General features: G+C 37.3%; 1 protein-coding gene across 5 annotated transcripts; it reads left to right on the forward strand.

Annotated features, from left to right (window-relative positions):
* Nucleotides 1–1,350: 1,350 nt before the first annotated feature.
* Nucleotides 1,351–15,820, forward strand: LOC107778455 (uncharacterized). Of its 5 annotated transcripts, XM_075222647.1 has the most exons (22): nt 1,419–1,555; nt 1,744–2,090; nt 2,292–2,326; nt 2,426–2,547; nt 3,136–3,224; nt 4,527–4,616; nt 4,723–4,842; nt 4,995–5,078; nt 5,898–5,975; nt 7,033–7,158; nt 7,233–7,322; nt 8,596–8,631; nt 8,721–8,776; nt 9,414–9,561; nt 11,697–12,141; nt 12,257–12,348; nt 12,491–13,040; nt 13,219–13,369; nt 13,502–13,543; nt 14,282–14,447; nt 14,544–14,627; nt 15,239–15,820. In XM_075222647.1, the coding sequence occupies exons 5-22, from the start codon at nt 3,183–3,185 to the stop codon at nt 15,335–15,337; spliced, it is 2,499 nt and encodes an 832-aa protein (XP_075078748.1). In that variant the 5' UTR covers nt 1,419–1,555; nt 1,744–2,090; nt 2,292–2,326; nt 2,426–2,547; nt 3,136–3,182; the 3' UTR covers nt 15,338–15,820. The 5 variants fall into 5 exon arrangements, with proteins under 5 accessions (XP_016454199.2, XP_016454197.2, XP_016454198.2 ...); XM_016598713.2 differs by lacking the exon at nt 3,136–3,224 and having other exon boundaries at nt 1,351–1,555; nt 13,234–13,369; XM_016598711.2 differs by lacking the exon at nt 3,136–3,224 and having other exon boundaries at nt 1,354–1,555.
* The last annotated feature ends 4,843 nt before the right edge of the window (nt 15,821–20,663 follow it).

The raw sequence follows: 20,663 nt of genomic DNA on the forward strand, positions 1-20,663 counted from the left end.
AGATATATATATATATATATATATATATATATATATATATATATATATATATACACACACACACACACACACACACACACACACACACACACACAGCCTATACAACAACAATAACATACCCAGTATAGTCCCACAAATGAGGTCTAGGGAGAGTAGAGTGTACGCGGTCCTTACCCCTACCTTTAAGAAGGTAGAGAGGTTGTTTCAGGTAGACTTTCGGCTCCAGATAAACAAAAGGGCCATACAAGCAAACCAAATCTGACACTGAAGCGAAACTAACACTAAAGGAATGCAAATAGAAAACTAAAACAAAGACAGTAACAAGTAATAACAGAAGTTTATGGATACGGAAATACACAAAAGACACTAAGTGATGTATCAAAGTTATTGCTACAAACACAGACAATGCTGGGCTACCTAATCTTTGATCTTTATACTCAACCTCCACACATTCCTATCCATGATCATGTCCTCAGTAAGCTGGAGCAACGCTATATGTCGTCTAATCACCTCTCTCTAATACTTATTCGGCCTACCTCTACGTCTTCGTTGGCTGTCCAATGCCAACCTCTCACACCTCTTGATAGGTGCATCCGTGCCTCTCCTTTTCACATGACCGAACCATCTAAGTCCCGCCTCCCGCATCTTGTCCTGTACTGGAGCCACGTCCACCTTGTCGCGGATAACTTCATTTCTAATTCTATCTAACCTGGTATGCCCGCACATCCATCTCAACATTCTCATTTCAGCCACCTTCATCTTCTGGACATGGAAGTTCTTGACTAACTAATACTCCGCTCCATACAATATAGTCGTTATGGCCACCGCTCTATAAAATTTTTCTTTAAGTTTTGGTGGCACATTCTTATCACACATAACACTGGAAGCGAGCCTCCTTTTCATCCATTCCGCCACAATACAGTGTGTGACATACTCGTCAATCACCTCATTCCCTTGTATTAGTGACCCGATACATCTGTTATCTTTGTCTCAATTTCATAGGAGTAATTACTTGTTGGAGTTCTTGTGCAAATACCCGCTCACAACAAGTTATTTACTCGCCTCTACCCATAAAGTTTTTTCTTTACTTTTTTTTTTTTTAATGCTAGCCCTTCCAACCAAATAAAGCCAAACTAAGCTACTAAAATTAAGACAAGCGAGGTTAATTCACGACAAACCAAACCAAATCAAATTAAATTAAATTACGCAAGCCAATTCAATCCAAACCAAGCCAAGTAAAATCCAGCCATGAAGCCAAATAGGTAAAAAAAAAAGTGAGATGCATATGTAGGCTGGGTAATTAGTTTTAATTGGATACATATATATAGTGTAACTAGTTTTCAAATGGATAGAGAATGTAATTAGTTTAGGGTCAATGTGTATTTTGCATATATTGCTCTTACTTGTCTGAGCTTCTTGTCTGTTGAATGTGACTTTACTGCTATGGTTCCATCAGGAGAAAAATAGAGCACCCGCTTCCAGCGTTTCGTTCGAGGTTGTATGGTTCGGCTAGTTTTTTGGTCCGTAGCGTTCGAAGTCATCGAATCCGTCCGAGGTATTCCTTCATTTCATCTTATGTTATCATCTATTTTTGAGCGGATTTGTTTTACAGAGAAATCGAAATCGAGCCATATTTTGCTGTTTTTTTTTTTTGAAATTTAAAACCAAAACACACATGAGATAATAGCCGGAATATAAAAAATTGAAGTTCTTAAATTTTCATTAGTGTCACGCTTGATGCAGATCCATAATTGCTGCTAAAAATTTGATCAGACTGTGCCCCTATTTACAATGTCGAAGAGTGGTGCTGCATCTTGGGTATGGTGGAAAAGTGAGAATTTGGGAAAACGGAGATGGGTTTTCATGGTGTTCCTTGGGATACTCATACTACATGGATTGGCTATTCTGGTATTTACCAGAGGCTTCCTCCTTACTCGCACTGAACTTTCACAATATAGCCACTGCTCTGAAATTCAACAATCTCCTTGCTTCTCTCCTCCTCAAGACGATAAAATGGTTAACCATTCTAAAGGGTGTTGGACGAAACCAGCCGTGGGTCGCCTTGTCATCCTTGTTCTTGACGCACTCAGGTATTCTTCTTTGTCTCAGTTGTCATTCTTTCCCTTTTTCAGGATGTTTCAGAAACTTTTACGATTTCCACTTTTCTTAACTATGTATTGATAAAGGCATGTGTGATGATGATGAAAGAAAATACCTGCTATTATTTATTTAATTTATTTAATAGTTACGCAAACTGCAAATTCGTGGTGATTTGTGCAATCTGGTGACAGGTATGACTTTGTTGCTCCGAGTACCTTTTTTGAAGGTGAGTACTTGGTATACTTAGTTCATTCATAATATAATGAGGGTGTATCTGCATTTTCATTTCCTGATGACTGTGGCACATGTTGTATTTGTCCTTTAGAGAAAAAGCCATGGATGGACAGATTGCAGGTTTTGCACAAGTTGGCATCTCGGCCAGGTTCATCTGCTAAGATCTTTAAAGCTATTGCTGATCCACCAACAACCAGTTTGCAACGCCTAAAGGTAAATCCAATGCTTTGCATGTTAATTGGAAGACTTTAATTTTAATTAACTTCATTTTTGCTTCTGTTGTCACGTCTTGTTTATACTAAAAAGGCTGCAACAGCAAAGCCATTGAACAATGTCACATACTGCTTTTGTGATAACCATTTGGCATATAGCCATTACCTATGTGCTTGTGTTCTCCCAGATGCAAGTATTTAAAGATAAAAAAGCACTTACTTCATCAAAAAAAATATTGCTTTTATACTATCTTGTACTCACTGCCTCTGCTTGATGCCTTTTTTTTGAAATCACTTACTTCATCAAAATTTTTTTTTTTTATTGCTTTATAGGAATGAAATTTTCTAGGCTTCACAATGCTAACATGAATAATAATTTATTTCATTGTGCATGTATTCTTATTTGCTCAATCTTCTTTGATCATTGCTATTGTTGTTAAAATAGCTATTTTCTTGTTGCCATTATAGTTATTAAAAAGATGTTATTATTATCTTTGTCAACGTCACCATTATTTATTATTACTATTAGTTTTTTTTTCCACTCAGCTATAAGATAAGAGTGTTAGTGATTTGATCTTTGCCTTCTCAGTGCTTCTGTGACACTAATTGATAGGCTTCTGGAATGATGGAGTCCTGATGCAATCAGTAGGGATCAAAAGAACTGCATTTCAAGGAACCGTGCGAAACTCGCCCTTCTGTGTCTTTACTTATCCAAATGAAAGAAGACCGTTCTGTTTCTTTTATGTGATAAAACCTATTTAGCTCAATTCTTGTTTGTAAGACATGATTAAGAACACTATTTGTGTTTTAGATGTTATAATCATTTAAAACATGAGTTAGAAAACTGACCCCTGTTATTCATCATCTGACGCATCATCAGTTAAGACAACTCAGGGGTTGTTGGTTCGGCGATAACTAATGCAGGGATTAGTTGAGCATGTTAAGTTATGCACGGATTAAGTTATGCAGGGATTAGTTATGCAGGAATTAAGAAATTAAGTTATGCAGTGATTAGTTATGCAGGAATTAAGTTATGCAGTGATTAGTTATGCAGAGATTACTATGCAGGGATTAATTATTTTTGGATGTTTAGTTTGTTGTATTAAAAATTCATACACATTGTATAATTTAAAATAGATACTGTGAAGTAAATATCAAGGCAATTCTAGAGTAATTACATCCATCTCTTTCAACAATTGATGGCTTGTGTTGAACCACATATCTTTTCCCATGGGAACTGATATTTGTTATTTTTTTCTCGTGTTATGAACAATAAGTTGTCTAAAATTATCTAGAGTTTGTTTCATTTACTACACGATAGATCTTGAGTTGAGTTATATATCGAGAACTTCGAATATTGAGTTTTTTCTCCTTGGATGTTGAGCTGAAGTATGTTCATGTTGAAGTATTTCTGTGATGTTATTTATGGAAATGACTTCAACTGTTGAGTAAGAAATCCAAAATGCATAGACAGAGAGCAGTAGTTAGAAAAAGGAAAGAGATTTTAAGCATAAAATGAAAGGGTATTTTTGTCATTTGATATTTTAATCCATGCATTATTTAATACACGTATTCTTATTCCACATTCTATCCCGCGTTAAATAATACAAAGATTTCCTCATTATTGTATACAAGTATTATTTTATAGGGGTATAAAAAAGAAAAAAAACTTAACCAAACGTTGTATTTGTGCAAGATTTTATATGGAAATCAAAACAGTAACCAAACATTGTATAAGTTGTGCAAGATTTTATATGGAGATCAAAACACCAACCAAACATTGTAATAAGTTATGCTGGATTTTCTACATGTTTATACATGAAGTAACGTATAAGGAAGGCAAACCAAACGACCCCTCAGTGCTTTATTAGTTGTAAGAGATATTCAAAATATGGACTTTTAACATGTAGATCGGTATGCATGTCTACAAACTCAATTCTCTTAAATCAATGATGTAACGAAGGCTTTCTATGATTGCAGGGATTAACAACTGGTGGGCTTCCAACTTTTGTTGATGTCGGTAATAGCTTTGGTGCACCAGCTATAGCTGAAGATAATTTGATATATCAGGTAAGAAAGATAATGTTTTCCTGTAAATCATTGTTGTCTTGGAAGGTTAAACCATTTAATAGTTATGCTAATTACCTTCCACCTTGTTCCTAAAACCTACTTGTAGATGGCTAAGAATGGCAAGCGAGTTGTGATGATGGGGGATGACACATGGGTTCAACTGTTTCCTCATCATTTTAATATATCTCACCCATTCCCTTCATTTAATGTTAAAGACCTCGACACGGTATTTATTTTGCTATCACTGTTGAAGATATAAGTTTCTTTTTCTCGAGAAATGCTTACTGAGAATTGATAGTGTTCAAATGACTTGAGTATAGTGTCTTCTGCTCAACAATTATTTTTCTTGCTGAATTTTCCATGTTGTTTCTTTACCAGGTAGATAATGGCTGCATTGAGCACTTGTTTCCTTACTTGTATAAAGAAGATTGGGATGTACTTATAGCACATTTTCTTGGTGTGGTATGTCTTATGTTGCATTAATCCTTCAGAATGGAAATATTCACTTGCTCACTGATTAGTATATTTTGAACCAATGTGTTTCATTTTCTATGTCAACTATTACTAAAAGATGCACTTGTTTGGATTCTTCGTCCATAACTCCATATAAGTGTATCATTGACAAAACTGGAATGCATTAGAGAGCTTTGGAGCCCAAACTATAAATTGCTAGATAATTAGATTGCAGGTCAAGGCGAGTAATCCCTTTGCTGGACTTGTCCCGTTCTATTTTTTTTTTTTTTTTTTTTTGTGTGTGTGTTAATCAGAACAATTTAAAGTGATATTCAATTTGAAGAAGGAAAAAAGGGATGCCGTTGGTTAAGGTAGTGTTGGGAATTTCAAACTGTAAAACAGGAGCAGATTAGTTTGAACTATGTTTGATTAGATTGGATCAAGAGCTAAACAAGAGATCCAGCATCTTGGGAGAGTTCTTTCGAATTCTGAAAAATCATAACAATTGTTTACACAACAGAACTTATTGGAGCTAATTAGTAGAAACATACAGAACTGTTGATATGAAAATTGATGTCATATGCTGGAGCTCTGCTTAAAAGGTTGATAGCGGAATGGAATATTCTGAAGATTAATTTCTTTATTTTCTCATTCTATGGCTATCTTTTTTGTTTCCTGCAATGCTTGCTAATATTTTATCATAGCTGTGTGCTTGTATACTTTTCGCTGTTTATATTTTCATAATGATAGATATTCCTCAGAAGTTAGTCCTCTATCTTATCCAGATAATCAAGTTAGTTTGACTGTTGTATTTGTTTAAATCTCTAGGATCATGCTGGACATATATTTGGTGTTGATTCTACTGAAATGATAGAAAAATTGGACCAGTACAATGGGATTTTGGAGGTAATATTTCTGAACTTAGCACTGTCCTCGTTAAAAATGCCATTTTAATATAAGGAGAGAAAATCTCAATAAAAATTGTAGGTCAAAAGAAAATGCTACATCACCTATTCTTCTGCATATTAACATCCTTAAAGCCTTTATTTATTTTTCCTATCAAAAAATCATGATTGCCTTTCAACTATCACTGGTGATAGGAACTTGTTTTCTGTTTCAATTTCTCATTGATTGCTTTCTACTGGTTGTATATCCCATGATTTCTAGGACAAAATAAAAGCCTTTAAGGTTCATGCCTCCATGGTAGGTGAACACTGATGGCTGATATAAACAGCTCCTCCTCTAGATGGCGTATAATGTGGAAAAGCCTAAGTGAATATCATGCTAATTCATTTGCCAGAAGATTGTGCTGCTGGTTGTTAAATGTCATTGGAGAATATTGTTTTCTTTGGGTTTTAAATGATTTTATACAGATTTTAAGGTTTTGATGGCAGTAAAGCTACTGAAGAGGGTTATGTTTGCTATACTATGGAGCAATAATTAGAAGGTTCTAACAGAATTTCCAAATATATTTAGCTTTTTGGCCTTGGTTTGTGTTTGGGATAAGTTGTTTTTCTTTGGTTCTACTTTGTTAAAGGAGCTGAAATATCTCTGGTTTTTTATATAGTCATGGCAGCCTCTTTTGTTGGAGAAATCTTGTCCTTAAAAGACTCATCTTTTGTCTGCTTCGATTAATAAAAAGCTCATCTGTCTATTGCAAATTACTTGTTGGGGACACATCTTCTTCTTGGATGAATTTATTCACTTAAAAAGTAAAAGCTCGCGAATGTGGATATAGACATAGTATTTTTACCTATCCAAAAGTTTGATTTGCTTAGGCATGAGACATAAGACTTCAGTCTGATATATGTTCTTGTTAATTTAATGTTGGATATTTTATGGACTTATGCATTATTGAAGGCTTAATAAATTGCGCCGCCTGCCCACCTGACTTCCACCTTCCACCCCCACCCTCCACTCCTTCTTTTCTAAAGAGTGGTAATTGATTTGCCACTGACTCCAGAAAGTTGTTGATGTCCTGGAAAGCCAAAGTGGACCTGGAGGGTTGCATGAAAATACTTTGCTTCTTGTGATGGGTGATCATGGGCAAACCATCAATGGTGATCATGGTGGAGGTGCTCCAGAGGAGGTGACATATCTTCCAAGTTTCCTAAAGAAGATAAACTGTTGTGACCTTGTTATGCTGAAGAACATGTTATGCAGGTTGAAACGTCATTATTTGCTTTAAGTTTGCAAAAGCATCCATCTTCATTACCATCTGAAACTGATAGCTCGTCTTGTCGACTTGACATGGTATGATATGCTTTCAGTACAAATTATTTGCTATCTTTGGCTTATGTAACTTTTGTTTCCCCTGAGATTTGATATATTTTACACTGGATTATTATTTTTAACCCACATTTTTCTACCTAAATCTAGTATGAGAATACATGGTAATATGCCTTGGTCTTTCATTTGATTGTTATATTAAAATCATTGTTTACCACATCCTTCCAATATTTTCCTTTGAGTTTTTACTAAAAGTGAAGTTAATTGGAGGTTATCACAAAAAGAGTTAATTGGAGTAACGAGTATAGGCATGTGGAACTTTATCCAAAAAAAAAGAAAAAGAAAGAAAGAAAGAAAGAAAAGATTATTGGCATGTGGAATCTGCTACATTTACCATCCTCTTTTACTTAGTAGTCCAAGTCTTTTGGTGGATTTGAGCTTTAAATACTGTCACTTCCTTTACATCGTTGTGGCTTTTCTAACTAGTGAAGATTTTGAGAAGGGGAAATAAATTACAATCAATCAAAATAAAATCAAATCTTTCTTAATAATTAAGCCATCATCACTCCCCCTCATATTGGTGCAATGATGTCGCACATGCTCAACTTGTAAACCAGTGCATGAGAAGTCCGTTTGTTGAGACTCTTGGTAAACGCATCAGCGCTAGCTTTTCTGATCACACATGAAACAAGCTCAAGATGCCACTCTAACTTTTTCTTTGATGAAGCATCAACATGCTTTGTTCGGTCAAGCTGGACTGGATTATGAGCTATGCTGATGGAAGCCTTGTTGTCACAATATAAAGAAAGTTTGCTTTTTAGACTCTCAACTCCTCTAATAATTTTAGTAATCAAAGTTCACAGATACCGTGGACCATAGCTCTATATTCTGCTTCCGCAGTTGATGTAGCAACTACACTACTTTTCTTTCCAAAGCAAGTACACAATTCTGATAGATTTTAGAGATTGGTGTAAGCATGCAGGAGTAGGCTGGGTTAGTATTTCTTACTTTTGATCATTTGGTCTGTGATCTCGGGAGCTCCAATTGGATTACGATACATCATTGATAACATGTCTATCTTTCAGTTGAAGACAAGAATTGTATGTCCTTCGCTTGTAAGATAATGCTTTTTAAAAGTTTTTGAGGATTCATGTCAGTGTGATTGGTCAGTTTCATTTTTGATCTTTTTGAAATGAACTTAATGCAACATTTTCTGAGCTCAACCTTTTCAAACCTAATCCACTTGTTTTATCATGCATCCACTTATGGTATTGATTGCTTCTAATCTTTATTTCAGGAGAAAAGGACGATATGCACTAGCTCCATTGAGCAGGTCAGATAACTTGTGCTCGGATGCTTGAACTCGCCAGTCATGAGCTATGTTTATCTTTACAAATTGCACTGAGCTTTCTTTGCTTACAGCTTGACTTTGCCGCAACAGTATCTGCTCTGCTTGGCATTCCCTATCCTTTTGGAAGGTGCAGTGTAAGAGCTCACTCAATATTTATGTGAGATAATAACATGGAGAGTTATATTTATGTATATATTCAACTTGCAACTATTCTCAGCTGCACTTGGTTTGACGGGTTATATTCTTAGAATTCGTCGCAAGGAATGATTCATCTACTTGTAGCCTGTTATTTTCGTATGTTTTCTGGCATACCATATTTGATTAAAAAGATTTCTTGGGAACTTTCACACCTAGTGAATTTCTACGTGCTAGTTAATAAGTATTTTCGTGTCTTCTTGCTTTATATGGTCACCTCATGAGGAGATACCGATAGGAGTTTCTAAAAAAAGGTTAGGACAATCTCATTCCAGTTTCGCCTATTGTTTTAATTTTCCTCTCTGAAAATTTGTCCTACTTCTGGAAAACAGCTCCAGAATATTGAGTTTTTTCATCCTTAAGAATCTTGAATGGTATTGGTACCTCAATTGCATCATACCATTCTCCTTTTCACCCTCTAAGGTCAAGATCATCTGCTGTTTTGGATCTAGTAGTCATTTACTGCTACAAATTCATTTCAAGTATTTATAGTGCAGTGGACTGTTGGACTATCAAATTGCTTAAGCCCAGGTTGTCTGAGTGATGCTTACCATTTGACTTGTTTTCAGCATTGGGCGTGTTAATCCGGAACTATATGCATTAGCTGCTGGTACTTGGAACTTGGACATCTTTACCTCCAAAAGTGGCCTAAATCTCTCAAGTTTAGAAAGGTGGATGCAGAACTACGTCAATGCCCTCTGCATCAATACATGGCAGGTGAGTTTTGCTTTCTTCTCTTTGTGCAATTGCTTGCTATCAACCACTATTCCTGAAGTTCAATCGAGATTAAGGTGGTCTATGTTACAGATGCCTTTGTAGGCCGTGTCTATACTAGGTGGGATCACTAATTCTAGGGTTCCAGCATTTTAATTGCTGTAGGTTTCCTTAGGCGTGGTCAGTATTTTAATTATTAAAGGTTTCCTTTAATAGATTTAGTTATGTTCTTTAGTCGTAATACAACAACAACATACCCAGTATTATCCTACACCGTGGGGTTTAGGGAGGGTAGTGTGTACGCAGACCTTACCCCTACCTTGTGAGGATAGAGAGGCTGTTTCCAATTGACCCTCGGCTCAGGAAAGCATAAGCACCACATTGATAAAAATATAGGCAGGAAGGGACAATACCAAAAAGCCATATAAAAGCAAAATAAAAATAACAAGATAGTAAGGTGATCAACAATGAAAGAAAACAATGGTTAGTCATAAAAACCTACTACCAACAGAAAGCGAAACTGCATGCCAATACTACTGTTATGAACACTCTAGACTACCTACTCTACTACTCTAATCCTCGACTTCCATACCATCCTATCAAGGGTCATGTCCTCGGTCAGCTGAAGCTGCGCCATGTCTTGCCTAATCACCTCTCCCCACCTCTTCTTTGGCCTACTTTTACCTCTCCGTAGGCCCTCCAATGTCAACCTCTCACACCTCCTCACCGGGGCGTCTGTGCTCCTCCTCCTCACATGACCAAACCACCTAAGCCACGCTTCCCGCATCTTGTCCTCAATAGGGGCCACACCCACCTTGTCGCGAATATCTTCATTTCTGATCCTATCTAACCTGGTGTGCCCGCACATCCATCTCAACATCCTCATCTCTGCTACATTCATCCTCTGGACATGAGCGATCCTGACTGGCCAACACTCAGCCCCATACAACATTATGGTGTGACCACCACTCTGTAGAACTTACCCTTAAGTTTCGGTGGCACCTTCTTGTCACACAAAACACCGGAAGCGAGTCTCCATTTCATCCATCCCGCCCCAATACGATGTGTGATATCTTCATCAATCTCCCCGTCCCCCTGAATAATAGACCCAAGGTACTTAATACTTCCTCTCCTAGGGATGACCTGTGAGTCCAGCCTCACCTCTCCTTCCCCTCCTTGAGTCTCGCCACTGAACTTACACTCCAAGTATTCTGTCTTGGTCCTGCTCAACTTGAAGTTTTTAGACTCCAGGGTCTGCCTATATACCTCTAATTGCGCGTTCACACCGTCTCGCATCTCGTCAACCAATACAATTTCATCTGCAAATAGCATGCACCACGGCACCTCCCCTTGATGTGGCACGTCCATCGCCAGAGCAAACAAAAAAGGGCTGAGTGCCAACCCCTGATGCAACCCCATCATAACCGGAAAATGGTCAAGTCCCCATCTATTATTTAGTCGTAATAAAAGACCTAAAGTATAGCTTCCTATCCTTTTGTAATAAGTTAGTCCTATTTAAAGGACCGTATTAATGAAAAAGAGGGCAAGCAATTTTTTTCGAAGAATTACAGAGATCTGGAGCTCTCTCTTTATCAATGAGGTCCAAGGTTTCAAGCTCCCTTGACGAGCTTGAGTGATTAATAAAAAGAAGGGCATTCAAGAAACAAGAACAAGGGGAAGGGGACGGTAATTGACTTGGATTTCCCAGTCAATAGGCCTGTGACGATCTGCTTCCCATATTTTCAAAAATTTGGTACCAGACCGAGGCACAATGGGCGACGAAATCCGGTCACTGTTGCAATAGGAACACACAACAATGTAAGTTAGGGTTTCCAAGGCTGTGGGATCCGTGCTGGATTGGACAAGCACGCAGATTCATTGAGCAAGGCAATGAAAGAGAGAAACAGTAACTATGATGAGGTCAAACTGCTTTTCAAAGTTTGCCTCCACTTCTGAAGATGTAATAAAAGAGTTAATCCTGCAATTTGCTTGAAGGCACAACTATGCATTATGATGTGGAGTTGTTCAATATTCCTTTATAAGTTTCAAAGCTTTAATGCTGTGTGTGATAGAGGTTTCTCTACTCTCTAGTTTCTACATCTGCCTTTTTTCTCTTATTTGTGAATTTATTGTTTTAGGTGAAAAGATACATTGATGTATATTCAGCTTCATCAGTGATTGGATTTTCGGACAAAGATCTGTTACACGTATCGAACCTCTATGCTCAGGCCCATGATATTTGGTTACATACCAAGGAAGCTCTATTGAAGTGTAAAAGTGAACATTGTTTTACATCGTTACCTCAATTGAAGAAGCAAGTTGAAGCTTTTTCTAATTTCTTATCAAGTGTTGCTGCGCTTGCTCGTTCCAAATGGACAGAGTTCAATCTAAAGATGATGGGCACTGGTTTCTGCATCTTGGTGCTCTCTCTTTTTGTTCACATTTTCACCATCAAGAAATTGGACAAACTATGCAGCTTCCATCTTCCTCATGGTGGCAATTTTGTAATATCTTTTGAGTCTATTTTTGCTTATGCTGCTGTGCTGATTCGCGCTTTCAGTTTTCTTTCAAATAGTTTCATCTGTAAGCTCTTATCCTTGAGTTGAATGCTGCATTATGCAGATTTCTTTCAGCTAATGATACTCCCTTTCCTTTGTTCCATTTAATAGTTTGCCTTTATTTTGTGCTTCTATTACAGTGGAGGAAGGTAAAGTGGCAAGTTTTCTATTGGCCACGGCTGGAATGCTTCAATTACGTCATGCAATAGTAAAAAAGAAGATGCTTCTTGAAGTAGGTATTCCATGGTGCAAATTTGTTTTAGACATGCATGCTGATTATTCATTGTCTCTTCTCTTGCATATTCCCCTTCTTGCAACAATGCCAAGATACCTCATTTGCAGCCCTCTGTTTGCTTTTTGCTGTTTTTCTGCAGGGTCTTCTTTTTGTTCTGGTGGTTCCTCTTCTCAGATTTGGTATTGAACTTGGACAGTCAAAGCAGGCTGTCAATTCTTTATTTTTGAAGTCATTTCCTTCATGGACTATAGGAATTGACGAGGCCACCAACTTATGGATTTATGTTGCTGATTTCTTATCTTTTTTAGCTCTTACCATTTTAGCTTATATACTTTACAAGAGCATCAGTTACAGTTCTTGCCAGGGAATATTCAAGTATGTTGTTGTTGGAAGCATATTCACTTCTTCTCTTATAGCTCTGGCTTGGGCTTTTGATGGTGACTTATTCAGCCCGAGCACGATGATTGTGGACATAAAAGCATATTGGATTCCTCGGATCATCTATGTTTTTGGTCTTCTGCAATTATTGTTATTAACAATATCTCAACTTTGTGGTAAAGAGAAGACTTCAGGTTGGGAGGAAGATACAATTGTTAAAGCAACTGCCATGTTGTCAGCATGGAGTTCAACAATAATCATTTTATCTGGGAAACAAGGTCCTCTAATTGCTCTAGCAGCAGTAATTCAAGGTGCTTACTCCTATTCTACCTAAGGTCTCAGAAATTATGTTCCTCTATAGATTTTTTCATGTGTCTTACTGGCTTTTTGTTCCAAATTCTTAATTCATGTTCTCGTTCTCCTTAATTTGCTTTTGGTGGTTTTAGTATCACTGCGTCCTAGTTTTTGACGCCTTTGTTAATGTAGCAGAGTTTCATTTCACAGGGTGGTGCATAATTAGGTTGATATTATTGGAACCAAGAGCAAAGAATGACTGTACGGGAAGTTCGATTTCATATTCTTCTCCGGTGACAAAATGGAGCCTTTTAGCTGTGTGTCTTTTTTTCTGCACTGGACACTGGTAAGATCCTTATCACGGTCAGATCAGGAAAAAACACTCCTTCCTACAGCCTATGCATTTCAAGTGTAGATCACATTCAGTTGTAGAACTTTCCTCTTTGTCATTAATGGTTTGAGTTTAATCTTTCTGCAGGTGTGCCTTTGATGGCCTCCGCTATGCTGCCGCATTTGTTGGGTAAGAGGAAATGTTTTCTTCATTTTTAAGGGTTGTGAATGTGTGTGTATTAAATTCCATGTTGGGTTCCCGTGTTCATCTTGGTCTGTCCAAAGTAATGCCAATATCCCTGAATTGGACATTTTTGGTTCTAACAAAAATTGAACAGTTGTAGTTACTGATAAAAAAAAGTCATTTTTTGCACATTTTGTTGTACCAGCACTAGTTTTGTCGTTCTTTAAAATCTTCTCTTTTGTATTGCTAAAAATACTGTTGCAGTTTACTCTTGACATCTGGATCAAGATCTGCAACTTTTGTTTCATTGCCCTTACAATTCAAAAGTATCTTATTCAACTTGGAATTTTGAGAAAGTTTCCTCTCTATCAAGGAGTTGTTTAACATTTGAAGAAGGTATCCGCCAAGATCAGAAGGGGAATTCTCTTGATTTTTGTTCACTTGTACATATTCCAGCACTTCCTTAGTGATGCATCTATGTAATATATTTACTTTCTCTTGAGAAAAATTGTTGCTTCTCCTGAGCCGAGGGTCTATTGGAAACAACCTCTCTAACTTCACAAGGTAAGGGTAAGGCTGCATACCCACTACCCTCCCCAGACTCCACTTGTGGGATTACACTGGGTTTGTTGTTGTTGTTCCTGTTGAGAAAAATTGAACAAGGTTGAGTTTTAGTCCTCATCTATCATAAGCAACCAGGATTATGGTAAATCTAATAAAAATGTGTCATGCTTTTTCTTTCAGGTTTGACGAATTCAACCTTTTTCGTCAAGCTGTCCTGCTTACCATAGATACATTTGGTTTCTCCCACATTCTTCCAGTAATGGGACTTCCACTTCTTGTTGCTTTCCTACGTCCAGAAGTCCAGGCTGAGAAAAGGAAACAACTGTTTTTCTTTCAGTTATGCCAGGTAAACTAATCAACGCTGGATCTTGATCATGAGTGATGTTTGGAATTGCTGCTGAAGAGTTTTTGAGGGTTACTAAGGTTGTGTATTACATTTCAGGTCTATCTGACATACGGACTTATTCTGGCTACAACTATGACACTTACAATTATATGTGTTACGATTCAAAGGCGGCACTTGATGGTACCTCTAATCCTTGTGCATTGGCATTAGTATCATAATTCAATCTTATTGTGCTCCTATCCTGAACTGAAGCTCTACTTTCTCCTAGGTCATCCCAAAATGTATCCTCTTTCTCAAATTATCTCAGTTTAGCTAGCTATGACATGCTTATTGGAAATGAAAAGACCTTATATTATGTACTTTATCTTATACTTTTTCACCTATGTATTCCTGAAATGTAGAAAGTGCCATTTAACGCTGGGCAATATTCCCTCCATATTAAATTTGCTTGTCCCTTTCCTTTTGTTTCCATATGAGAATAGTGTTTTCTTTCAAAAAGATTGAACTTTAACCAACTACCATATACCACAAACCATTACTTCACTATGGCTTTTGCACTTCTTTGTACCCCTTTTCTTCTCTTCGTTGTAAAAACTATAAAATGCTAACAAAATGACCTGAATATTATTAATTTTACTGACCTAATAGTTGTACCAAGTCACAACATGCTATTCTTTTTTAATTCTGAATTGAAAGACATGTGTATGAGTGTACTTTGTTTTCTCTTTTTTTCTTCCCGGGACATTAGTTGGACTATGCTATTGCAACTGACCGCATACATCTTCTTGCAGGTATGGGGGTTATTTGCTCCAAAGTTTGTTTTTGATGCCGTGGGTCTTCTTCTTACTGACTTCTTCATATGCTTCGCATCACTATACTATTTTGCATGACCAAATAAACTACATCAAGAATTAAGCGTGGTGGAGGTGATTGGCAATCTTTTCGGAAACTTGTTAGGACAATCTTACAAATCTACAACTTGAATAGTTCTATTTCATTAACATCAATACATCGTCCTAGGTAGGGTAACTCCCTATACAGTCGCAGTAGAATAGAGTTCATTCTAGGAAAGAGAAGAAAAATGAAAATAGTAAAGGTTCGTTATGTCCTGATTCATTCTTGGATTTTGATTTTTGGATAGAGTTTCATAGGCTACCATTTAAGGCTTTGACCTTAAGTGGGTAAATTTTGATGGATTATTTAAAGCTCTTGTTGAGGTTAGCATTCTTTCAGTCAGTTGTAATAAGCTAGTTGGTCTAAGTTCTACACAGAATAGCTCCTTCAAAAAGATTGAATTGATCCTATGTTTTTATTGTTTGGGTGTTCATTGGTACTCACTCCATCTCACTAAATAATATTATCATTGAGGTTTCCATGTTCTGATTTTAAGTATTGCTGATCATAGATTGCTTGTTCATTATATCCAATCTTCTCCTGCTGAGTTCAAACTTCTAAGTTCTAACTGTGACATCTTCATATGTTCCAAGAAGAAAATAGAAAGAACTTTTTAACTTTTTGTAAGTATGCTTTACTTGACCTAAACATCGTAAAGATAGCACGGTATAGCCAGTTTTCGGATTGGTCATTCAAAAATAACCAGCGTTTATGAAGTCAATGAAAAATAACCACTATTTTGCTGCAACAGAGACCGATCCAGCATAATATACTAGAGTTCGGTGCACCTGTGTATGAACTCCAACATATTATGATGGACCGGTATACTTTGCTGACTCCAGTATAATATATTGGAGACTGGAGCACCGGTGCTCCAAACTCCAGTATATTATACTGGACAATTATACTTGCTGGAACTCCAGTATATTATGTTGGAGTTTTAGTGTACTTATGCTGGAACTCGAGTTCCAGCATACTTATCCTGGAACTCAAGTATAATATGTTGGAGTTCAAGCATACTTATGTTGGAACTCCAGTATAATATACTGGCGTATTTTCCGGGTATTGAACAGTGTTTTCGCTCAGATTTATCTTTATATGAAAAGTGGCTAAATTTCAAATTGCTTTTGAAATTGGACTATTTTTGAACGACCAGTTATAAATCTAGCTATTTTTAAATTTCTCCCCTAAACATCTCCTAATGCTCGTCTAGAATGTGGGAAACTGGCAAGCGCATATGAAAAGTATGAAAAACTCTAAGATTTAGTTGGCGTCTACGTAAATGTTATACAATCTTTAGACAAGAACGATGGTCTCCCTCCACAAAAAATGAGGTAATTAGCACGTAAGTAGTGATTGTAGATAGAGGCGGAGCTAGAATTTTAAGTTTATAGGTTCGGAATTTTAATATTTGAAGTTATTGGATTCTAAATTAATAATTTATACATATTCAATAAATTTTTTAAAATAAATACATATTTCGACCGAACCTGCTCCCGGCACTCTAACTCTAGCTCTGCCTTTTATTGCAGGCTAGGTTAGAAGAAACTGAACTAGCACAAGCATTTCGTCAAAATTTTGTCGATACAATGAAGATAGTAGCAAAGCTTGTTATCCTCAATAATCATTATCATATGAACTAACACGTATATATTCTGAAACAAAGATATGATACTGGAATAGGAGCATATATATAGAAACTTTGATATTTTCATAAGCAAACTGTAGAAGTGTTTAACCAAAAATTTGAGCCTTTGGTCAAAGCTAAAAAGAAATTCGGGTTACTGATAATCAAGAGACAAAAATAAAATACTTTTAAGAATGATGGTAAAACAGCAGATAGTTTTGTATTTCAATGAATTCTCAATAGTATTCCGTATCCTTACAAATGATGATCCTTCTTCCTTTTATAGATAATTCTAGGTAAAGGAATGAAGCCTCAGCTTTAATGATATAATTATGAGTAATAAATGACATTAAATAAGCCGTTATACAATCATTCCTATTAAATACCAATTTTCTAACGTATCAAGTATTTAATAATGAATTTGGACTCCTTTCTGTCATCAGATCTTTGTCTTTAATGCCTTCTAATCCGTTGGCTGTAAATAATTTAAATTGGTACGAGACTCGTATCTATACTTTGTCTCGTGCCTATTTAAATTCTTCTTCCCGTGGCTGTCTCCATCCGTGCCTCTTAGTCAATTGTTGCGCTTTGACCATTTAACTAAACCACGTGTCATGCCACATCATCTTTAATATAAACTCAGTTTTTTCCCAATACAGATAGTCCCCCCACTTTCCATTTATTTATCAATTAAATAATTGGGAAGTGGATCTTCATAAAAAAAGAATTTTTGCCACAGTTAATGCTTATGACAGTATTAACGCCTCAGTAGTCTTTTCCATTTAATGTTCTGCCCATGTGTCATTTTCTGATTGATTCCGCTATTTACACCCTTTTTCGAGACTTCTTCATTCTCATTATTCACGAAGTGATAGCTGCCTTTATTATAGGCTTTCCATCATTACACTTCTAAGGTTGACGGTTCCCATTATATACATAACTTTTTCTTCCTTTGTCTTCTTCACAAATCTTCAGCAAACACTTTCTTCTTTCTTTCGACTTATCCTTCCTAACAATGTCTTCTTCAAACCCTAACCGTAAAAAAGTTCCAATTCTAGACCAATTCCCCAACGCCCCTGTTAGACACAGAAGAGGCGGAGGAGGTAGGCTTCGAACAGGGTTAGAATCTACTCGAGGCAGCTCCTCTGGTTCTTCTTCAAGGAGTTCTATCCCAAAGGCCCCCTCTTCTAAAAGTAGAGAAATTCTTGATTCTTCTCAAGAACCCTCAGTTGATGAGATAGTTCCCAGCGATTTGTCTTTTGAAAGTGACAAAACGTCTCTTCAAAAACAAATTGCAAATTTAGAAAAAGCCGATACTTACCCTACAATAGTAACCGAGCTTACAATCCCCACCATAAGAAAAGATTGTAACTGGAAGGATAGTCTTCGAATGTCAATTCCTTCCCCAAATCAAAGAATTTCCTCCTTTAGAAGTGGGTATTCTTTTGTTTATACTTACCCCTTCACTTTAGGTTTTAATCCTCCGATTGACCCAGTTATTCTTGATTTTTGCCGTTTCTTTACAATTTGTTTGGCCCAAATCGGTCCACTAGTGTGGAGAACAGTGACTTGTTTGAGATATTTATCCTCCAAAACCAATGTCAATTTCACCTTCTCTCACCTCATTCATCTGTACCACCCTAACTTAATACGCCATGGGTTTTTTACCTTAACTACAAGGAGCAAAAAAGTTCTGGTAAATCCTGAAGATGACAAAGATCGTGGATGGTATATCCGTTATGTTGCTGTTCGTACGGTGGACTTGATTGGCGAAACAAATATTCCCTTCCCTGAGAAGTGGAATTTTGAACGTAGGTTTTCTTTTATTTACCGTACCTACTTTTGAGAATTTCAAAAGAAATTTTGTTTTTAACCTCGTCTCTTCTTGGTTTTTTGTAGCAACCATGGGAGATGTGGAACCTATTCCCAACTTCCGTGGTTGGGTAGACTCACTTTTGAAGATTGCTTCTAGGGAGCAAAGAACTTGGAAATCAATTTCTTCCTTACATGGCTGGAACGTCAAAACACATGATATGCCCCTTTTTACATGTTAAGCATTCTTTCCTCAATTTTGATCATGTATATCCATCCTTTAATCAGGATTTGGCGTTAGAGGAATGACGGCTGAAGTAGCTATGGCCATTCGCATGTCTGCGAATGCTGCTCTTGATTTGGATAAGGCTCGAGCCTTGCTGCCAAAAAGGAAAGCTATAAAGGAAAGTTCTGAAGAAGAAGAGGAGGGTACCTCCCTAATTACCAGGCCAAGGGTCAGGAGGCGAATAATCATTGATGATGAAATTGAAGACACTCCTGCTCGAACCTCCACCACCGAGCCTGTTTTGATTCATTCTGACGAGGACACCGAACCAAGAGATAATAATGAGTCAATTCAGCATCTTTTTGATAGTGGTTTCGAGAGTGGCGAGCTCGGCCCTGTTTTTGATGAAGCTCCTCTTTCCTCATTCGTTCCTATTTCCTCCATTCCTCTGCCAACTGTAAGTATTTCTTTACCAGTTTTGACGACTTCCGTTCTTTTGCCGGTTTCTACCGCTCCTATGTCCGTTCCCTTGGCAGTTTCTACTGCACCTGCTTCCGCTCCTGCGTTGGTTTCTACATCTTCTCCTTCCATTGCTGTTTCTACATCTTCTCCTTCCATTCCTTCCATTGCTCCTCTTCCCTCTGTTCATCGTACAGAGATGGGTTCTAGCAGTGGAAGTATGACTATGAGAAGTGTTACTCTGGAAGTTCCTGCTAATCATAGCCTCTTGAGAAAGACTGGTAGAGCCGATGTTTGGCTCGAGCCCCTAATTGGAGATATTGAGAAGAAGAAGATGGAGAGCCATAGCTGCTTGACTCTGATGAATGACATAATTCATTCTACTTTGAAGGTATTTTTCCTCTTCTTACCAACAAGTTTTTTTTAATTATCTTCAATCCCTCATTTCTATGAGTTGTCTCTGTAGGCTAACCTCATTGGTACGGAATTAATGGGAAGAATTTCCCTTCTGGAAAGAAAAGCCCGTGAGTCTGAAAAAACTGTCCACGAGGCCGAAGAAATAGCTAGGGGAGCCCAGCTTGAGGCAGCCAATTGGAAAGAACAGTTTGAGAATGCTCAAGGGACCATAGAGGAGTTGCAAGAAAATAAAAACCTCCTGGAGCAGCAAAATCGTGGTTTGACTTCTGAACTGGCAACTGCCAAGGATTCTTCAAGCCAATTTAAAAGAGACAAAGAGCTTTTGGAATGCTCTTTGTCAGAACAATTATCCAAGGCTAGTGAAGAAGTTAGGGAGCTTAAGGCACTTTTGGCTAAGAAAGAAGAGTATGCAGGAGAGTTAGTGCAAAGCTTGACTCAAGCTCAGGCTGACTTACATACCTCCTCTGACGAGATTCATGCCTTGAAGAGTTCTCATGCCTCTCTTGAAGCTTCCCTTGATTCCCATTTAGCTGAGCACCAAATCTTAAAAAACGATCTTGCTATGTGGGAAAAGGAATATGGACTTCTGGAGGAGAACTTCAACATAGAGGTGAGTTGGGCTTTCCTGAAATCTCGCCGTGATGCTTTGACGGAAGCTGCTCAGGAAGGTTTTGACTTGCAGTCTGAACTGGCCAAAGTCGTAGATACCATCGAGAAAAGTCAACAATTTACTGATACTCCTTCTCCTGTACTTGAAGCTCCTGGAACGGAAGAACTTTTA

Source organism: Nicotiana tabacum, chromosome 10 (genome assembly GCF_000715075.1).
Source record: "Nicotiana tabacum cultivar K326 chromosome 10, ASM71507v2, whole genome shotgun sequence".
NCBI classification, from domain to species: domain Eukaryota; kingdom Viridiplantae; phylum Streptophyta; class Magnoliopsida; order Solanales; family Solanaceae; genus Nicotiana; species Nicotiana tabacum.